Source organism: Populus euphratica, unplaced genomic scaffold (assembly GCF_000495115.2).
Source record: "Populus euphratica unplaced genomic scaffold, PopEup_1.0 scaffold5.1, whole genome shotgun sequence".
Lineage (NCBI taxonomy): Eukaryota > Viridiplantae > Streptophyta > Magnoliopsida > Malpighiales > Salicaceae > Populus > Populus euphratica.
The window spans coordinates 979487-987635 of NW_011499848.1; the positions used below are offsets into that span (position 1 = coordinate 979487).

Genomic DNA, 8149 nt, shown 5'->3' on the forward strand with positions numbered 1-8149 from the left:
AAAAACCAAGATGATAATTGTACAAGATTAACAAGCTAACATCAGATATTACATCATTAAACATCCATGTTACTCTAGCGTTAAAGAAATGCGGCTGAAATTTTAAGAAGAAGATGTTAGTTTCACACTGTTGTCATTTATCAAATTGGAAAACCACCCAGCACACAGAAACCATAGGTGAACAATTCACAAACATACTCACTGTTTTGAAATCAAACATACATAGCTTCCTTTCGAAGAATCAGTTGGGACCAAACCGCTTTTTGGACATCCTTCATCGCCAAGCTTCAATACGCTCTGACCTTGAGTCTATACAGCTACCAATTCCTCGAGTCTTGTCAGAAGGTGGTGTTAAATGAAGTACAGGTGACTGCCTGCTAAATTTTCCAGGACTCTTTCTGAGACTTAAATTACTTGATTGGCCAATGCTGTTCTTTCTAATACCTGCTTCATCGCCAGCATTATCTCTATGATTATATGCGTCATTGACTAAGTTAACCTCGGAAGCAGTCTCACAGGAACGATCTCCTTTGGCAATTAGCTTATCAACTGAAGTTGCATAACTGAGGCCTGCTTCATCAGCTATGGCATTGTATTGACTGGAGTGATACGAACTTTCTACAACAGGTTCTTCAGCCACAAAGGCTTGCTCAGTTGTTTCATATTCATCTTCACTATCTTCAGCACAGGACAGTGAAGGGCTCTCGTGACCGTTCTTGTCAAATGGCTCTATCCGTGAAGGAGTAGGATCCACCAAAGAATCTTCTCTCTCTCGCAGTGTCCTTAGGATAAGTGTCTTGAGAAAGTTCATTACTTGGACTGCATACATCAATGCAGTCAAAGGATCGGCCATCTGCAATAAAATTGAGACAGACGACCATCAGCATTCAGCACACCAACAACTGCCCAGATCTGCAGCTTTTAATGGCAATTTCACTTATTCAATCACTTATTTTTATACTGTAATAGGAAAACCATTACTAATTAACCATGTCTCTGGCCGGTCCATTTGCTCTGACATGGCATGAGTAATAGCAGTATCTATAGACATAATCAAAGGAAAAAGGTGAAAAGGAAAGCGGGGGTACTTTAGATTAGCTTCTCTAAAGCCTAAAGAAAAGCAAGGTGGATCCTTTGAATACAGAAAATAGCACGTACAAATCAGGTCATAGGTAAACAAGAAAAATCATTGAAGTTCAGGAATGTCCAAACAATAATAGACACTTACTTGAGTCATATTTGGCGCAAAAACTGTGGCTACATTGTGTGCATTCATCTTGTTCAGGTGTTCATGTTGGACAACATCAGCCATCAGATTGACCGCCCAATCTAATAGAGCAGCTTCTGTTGGAGGTAGATTCCTTGCAAGATAAGCACAATCATCCTCTGTTCGACATTCTATTACTTGTTCAGGTGATAAAGAATCCAGAACCCCAGTTGGAAGCTCTCTAAACCAAGCCTAGACAAACAGTTGTACTTCAAGTCAAAATAGAGCTATGTATTGAATGCAAAATAAACAAAAGAAGTAAATTCTGAGACAAAAAACAGCAACACTTTCTACTGACAGCACCACACCCTAAACTTAGAAGACAGAATATACTAAAACCATGAATAAAGTTGATATAATCAATACAACTGGATTGCAGATGGAAAGATGGTAGTGAAAAGGAGCAGTCACAGTGCAGCATTTGGTGACAGCAATGATGTGGAATTGAAGCTAGAGAACGGGATGGTAATGGTGGCAAGAAAAAATTGCAGGATCTATGGTTGTAAACAATCTTCACAGAAAAGCTTAATAATAAAGTGTCATAGATCCAGCTTTACTGAGATGGCTTTCAGGAAATAAAACTGAGTTTGTATAATAATAACAGCTTCCTATATAGATTACAGCTCCAAAGTACAGTTGCTTTTTTACAATATCATACTTGTAAAAGTAGTGTCCAGCAATGGACACATGATCATTGTGATAAACAGGTTTTCACAAATTTACGGGTTCATGAACTTCTAGGATAAAGGTTAATTTGATTTTGTAGTGTCTTAAACAATGTCTTCTACTTTTGCACTCCACCAAAAAAATAAATTGATTGCTGCTTACAATTTTATTTTATCCAATTAATTGTAACAAAGAAATAGCTCACAAGGATTTTATGTGTGTGATCTACATATCAGTATTTCTTCCTTCCTTTTTTTTTTTTTTTTGTTACACTATCTTCAATGTGGCATTAACCAGTTCAATTAGTCTTCAATGAAAATGCAACTCCTTCACTATTAAATGTGTGATAACTCATAAGCAGATGCATAATTTGTAAATGATCCAAGAGTAATTTGTGTTGCTATGCCTTGATAAGTCCTGCCAGACAATGTACATCAACCCCTTCTGGCACCACCCCGCCATTCAGTTGCTCCCTAACATACTCCTCCTGACTGTTTTCTGCAGCAATTCTGAAAACCCCTTCAGCCTGAATGCAATAGTTAATGATTTGATTATGACCACCATATTCAAAATAAAATGAAATCCAATAAATTACATGTAAAACAAGCCCTAATTTACCTAAATCAGACAATTTTACCAAGAAGTATTCCATTTTATCCCCAAGGGCCCTATCTTTGGAGTCAGCATAACAATGCTAATATAGAAAAATGACAAGGTGACGTACCTGCAAGCCTCCTTGAGCATACAAGCGTCTTTGCATTAGCAAGAGAATTGTTGGCACACTGTTCCCCCTTGAGTCATATGACAACTGCATAGATTCAGTGGAAACTCCGAAAACAGTTGCGCTGCATAATGATGAAATTCAAATCAATAGGCAAAGAGCAAGGCAGCAATCATATGAAATAGTTCACTGCTTTTAATTGGCATGATGTAAAGCTAGAAAAAACAAGAATAACTTAACAAACACAGCTTCCAGGGATAAAAGGATTATCAAGTGAATTGTTGTTGGAAAAGTTAATTGAAGGTGCCACTGGTGTTTCTTTAGACAAGCAGTGAAAGTTGAAACAGAACAACCAACATGTTAAATCCTAGAAAGCATCTAGCTCACAACTGATCAAGTGGGGTGCTTGTGAATACACACACACAACTTAAACCATAATCAAGGAACCAGTGCAAGTGATCCAAGGGGAGAGGGCATCAGCTCATCTGTATTTAGTTGAGTTGTGAATAATCTTGGTCTTTTTAGTTATATTACTATCATGATACAAAAAGGAATTTAAGTCTATAATCAAGGGGGGGACAAGACTTCCCATAAGAAATAGAGAATGTTGTACTGGTATCAAAGTTTACCCATATACTCCCATAAACAAATGAAACTTGGCTCCAGAAATCAAGCATTTGTACAACGGTCCACGAAGCTATTTCCATGCATCAATCCATGCATAACAAGGTTGAAACTCTAAAGTACCGGACTTTAGATGGAAAAGTCCATGTTTTGTGGATTCAAATGGCAGGCCAGTAACCACACCTCATTCCAAGAATACAATGCACAGAAAAGAGGAGTGGTCTGCCACGTCTCTCCAAATTTGAGGAGTTGACAAAAATGAAATAAAAAGCTCGAATATTTTACAATATAACTCTGGGATAATGCTATCAATCTGTGATAAAGCTGATGCTTGCTTACGTGCTCAGATCCATGATTCCGGATAACAAACAACATAAAAGATGGGATAAGAACAAAATTGCATAGATCAATTTCCCTTATTGCTAAACTTTTCAGTTGAATCTCTTTAATTCAATTACTGGTTCCAGAAATTATTTCTGCAGCAGAACTTTACAGTTGATTTCCCCCCCTTTTCTCCCCATAAAATGAAACTTCAGAAAAACATCAAACTCCAATGGACAAAAAGGGAATGATGAACCAGAAATCAATTATAATAAAATCCACAAATTCAAGACTGGATGGGGCAATAGAACCTCAAAAATAAATCCATCACTCGGATACAGCAACACTAAATTTCAAGAACAGGGAAAACATTACAGCGTGCAAAGAGAGGAAAAAAACCTCAACTTTAACGCAAACAATCATGCACAAAAATTAAGAAGTTAAACTGAATAGCCAAAACCCAACCTCAGAAATAGAAAATCAAATCGACCAATGAAAAACAGAAACTTTCACCAATTAATCACTGAAAAATCTCATTTATGCGACTTGCATTTGCAGAAACCAAAGAAAAGATCAAAGAAACAATAACTCACTAACAAAACAAAGAAACTTAACAATGCCAAGAATTGAAATGACCATATAAAACACCAGAAAGATAAAAATAGAGAAAACCCACGATTTCCTTTCGATCAAAAAACACAATGTACTACCTAGCACTGGGAGGCCTCCTGGGGACTTCAGGCTCAAACTCCACAGGCAAACCCAAGAACCCATTAAACCTATCAAAGGTAACATGAGCCACATGGCGCACATTGGTTGGACAACCAATCTCCATACTAGCACAAAATTCCCTTCTGTCACTCTTACAAGCAACTAAAGACTTCCTAAGCAGAGCCACAAGAAGAGCCAATAAGGAAAGCTGATCCCTTTGATTCTTTTCTTTTTGTTTCACCAACTCCTCCTCATCATCATCAATGCCATCTTGTGTTGAAGGAGATTGTGGGGGTATACAGGTCACAGAAGAGGAAGAAGAAGGCAAAGTCGAAGTTGTTGGAGGGGAAGAAGGGAAATGTGAAGGAGAATGAAGGACTTCGGTCATGGCTGGCAATGAAAAGGTCCAATCTTTTTTCTTTACTTTTTTTTCTTAAAATAATAATAATGATAATGATGATAATAAAAATAAAAATAAAAGAGAGTAGTTTTCTTGATTTTTCAAGTCTTTCTCTAAACAAAATAAGATTTGTTGTTGAAAGAAGTTTTCATAGAAAGAGATTTGTGGAGTTGGATTGAAGGAATGGACTTTCTTTCTTTCTTTGTCGGACGTGAGAATCATTAACTCTCTCAAAGAGAGTCCCTTTTTTTATATATATAGCTCTCTCTCTCTCTCTCTTGAGAGTTGAAGAAGCAAAGTAGAGAGGGAGAGGATTTGGTGGGAAATAAATTGAGTGTATTAAGAAAATAAAAAGGTGATTAAAGGGTGATTAATTAGTATCTTGAACTTGAAGTAGAAGGATTTGATACTTTGATTATGTTGGGTTAATAAGTTCTTGTGGTCAAGTGGCCTCTTCTTGTCTTTTGACAACCAAATTCACATTCTTTAACATGGAGAGGTTAGAGTTGAGCTTCCTCCATGGGAATTGGAGCGGCTTTATTGGTTTCCCGCAGGGGACAAGGAAGGGCTGGCACACTACAAATGGTATGTTTTCATGGTGAAAAAAAAAAAAGGAGGAAAAATTACTGTCCGGCTTTTACTTCCTCTGTTAGTCTTGAGAGTTGAAACTCTACATGGTAACTCTCGGGAAGCATTGTTCAACTATCAACGATTCAACGTTGGGTTCACGGGTGAGCTTAGGAAGTGTTTGATAATGCAGTTGGTGTTTTTTTATATAAAAAAATATTAAATTAATAAATTTTTATGTGTACTTTAATATTGTTGATATGGTGAAGTTAAAAATAAAAAAAATATTTTTTAAAATATTATGCATCACATTATTAAACACATTCTTAATAGGAATAACTTCTCTAGGTAAGATAGGTTATTTTTGCTTGTTAAACTAGCGAAACACCAGATATGTATCTTTTCCAATTAGTGCAAGAGTTACTACTACAAGAGTTCTTATGAGAGTGAATATGAATAAATGTTATAAATATGTAGGTAGTGGCATGAACATGACATTTTCCAAGGTTCTTGAATATGATTTCATATTAATGATGTTCTAGAAATTTCAAGCAATTTAGAAATAAGGTTAATGTATTGGATAATTAGTTAATCTCTTGATTTCAACAATCTGATCTAGTTTTTTTTAGCTAATATGGCTAGTAACTAGTGCATAGTAAGTTAACATTATTAGTTAATACTTATAAAAAAAAAAATTAGTAGATATGGGGACTTCCACATGTTCTAGAGAGATAGATTTTAAAAATATATATATAGTAAAGAATGAGGATTGTGAACCCTTTATCTAAGTGGTTCAGATGATATTTATAACCCCTAAATCTTATTATTTTACTGGAGTTGAAGGGTTAGAGAGTCACTTCCTCCTGATAGCATTAAATCAAAGATAAATATCTCTTACATAACATTAAATTAGGGATAAATATCTCTTACACAATATTAAATTAGGGATAAATATCTCTTACACAATATTAATAAGATGAAAATATAGTATGTATTTGAGAGATTTTTTATACACTTATAGGTGTGAGGAGACGAATATCTATAACATTAACATTTATGTTAGAAGTCATAAGATGTAATATCTCACATCGAAAGAAGAGTGTTCAAAGCCAGGGCTTATTAAGACGATGGATGCCTAACATTATAGAACGCGTTTTAGGGCTGTGGGATGCCAGAAACAAAACTGTGAGGAGTGGAAGCCGGGTTGGGCTGAGCCAAAGCAGACAATATTCTGCAAAGAGGAGTGGGTCGGGCCTTACATATGGTATCAGAGCCCAGGACAGCTCATTCTTAAGGTAGGGAGATTGTGATATCCCATATCAAGAGAAGAGTGTCCAGAGTCAGGGCTTATTAAGGCAATGAGTACCTAACATTGTAGAACATGTTTTGGGGTCGTGGGTTGCCATAAACAAAACCATAAGGCGTGAAAGCCGAGTTGGGCTGAGCTAAAGCGAATAATATTTTGCAAAGAGGAATGAGTCAGGCTTTACATAAGAATAAACAAAAATAATCTTATGGTTAAACATAGGGCCTATAAAGATCTAGGCCTTTAGCCCTTTATGTTAAGCACATTGTCAAGCTCATGATCAATAAGTGTGGGCTCACCAGACCCGTGTTCACTTGGGCCTGACATGTAATTGACCCATGAATGCTGGGTCTGACAGCATACCAGACCCGTTTTTGTTGGGCTAAACATGTAGCTAGCCTTAAGAATGTGGAGTCTAGCAGCTCACCACACTCATATCCACTTAGGCTTACCATATAGTTGAACTCAATGATGTTAGGTTTGACAGCTTATAATATTTATATTTGTTTGGGCTTACCCATAGCTAACCCCAAGAATATTAGGTGTGACAACTCATCAGACTCACGTCTACTAGGGCTTAGCACATAGCTAAACCTAATGAGGTTAGGTATGATAACTTGTTAAACTCATGTCTGCTTAGGCTTCACACATAGCTGAATCTAATAACATTGGGTCTACTAGCTTACAAGACTCATGCCCACTTAGGCTCGGCTCATAGCCACTTCTAAAGTGTTGGGCCTAGTCTTCTGCTAAATCTAAAGATATTAGTTATATATGCAAGTCCCACCTACCTATAATTAAGTTATCACTTTGCTTTTAGACCTCTTAAACAAGGATTTAGGCTAAAAAACGTTGGACAACTGAGAGAGACTCAGTGAGAAAGGTCATTGCCAAATATATAACAAACCAAATTATCCTTCAAAGGTTGATAGATGAGAAGACTGCATTGGAGGCTGAGCCAAGAGAGCTCAATATATCTCATACAACACTAAAAGATGACACAAAAAGCTTAGTTTTTTTAGTTGAACTCCACTGAAAGGAAGCTTCATCTAGCTCATGATGAAATGGCCATCATGAAGCAAGGGATGATTGGGATGAGGGCATTCTAGAAGGCTCTAATAGATGAGTTTCTTGTATCTAAAGAAAAAATTCATAGCTTTTGTGCAAGGATGAAGGCTCTAAAAAACTCTTATAAGGAATTTCGGAAGATGTTTGAAGTGTTTGCAATACTAACTAAGATGGTTAAGGATAAGATTTTTCTTATAATGTCCGGTCTATATTTCTTCAACCTGTTTAAAGGAATTCAAATGGACTTCAATTTTATTTTCCATCCAATCCTCATGCTAAACTTCACTAACATCTTTCCTGTTAAGGCTGCATCTTTCTAATATGGAGTCTACCTTGTTGAGGAGCCTGGCCTCAATGTTTAGGCCTTAATCCCCTATCCTTTTTAGCTTTGTACACAACCCCGGTCCTGTGAGGTTTTTCATTATATCATAAATATTTTTATTTATGGGTTTAAAGCTTTTTAATAAAATTAAGAGGTCTTTAGGTAGTTTGTATCAT

General features: G+C 36.4%; 1 protein-coding gene across 1 annotated transcript; it reads right to left on the bottom strand.

Annotated features, from left to right (window-relative positions):
- On the bottom strand, nucleotides 1-4946 carry LOC105112722 (rho GTPase-activating protein 5-like). Its single transcript, XM_011008513.1, has 5 exons — nucleotides 4310-4946; nucleotides 2658-2778; nucleotides 2340-2459; nucleotides 1229-1459; nucleotides 1-853 (listed from the first exon to the last, which is right to left on the bottom strand). The coding sequence occupies exons 1-5, from the start codon at nucleotides 4696-4698 to the stop codon at nucleotides 275-277; spliced, it is 1440 nt and encodes a 479-aa protein (XP_011006815.1). The 5' UTR covers nucleotides 4699-4946; the 3' UTR covers nucleotides 1-274.
- Nucleotides 4947-8149: the final 3203 nt, after the last annotated feature.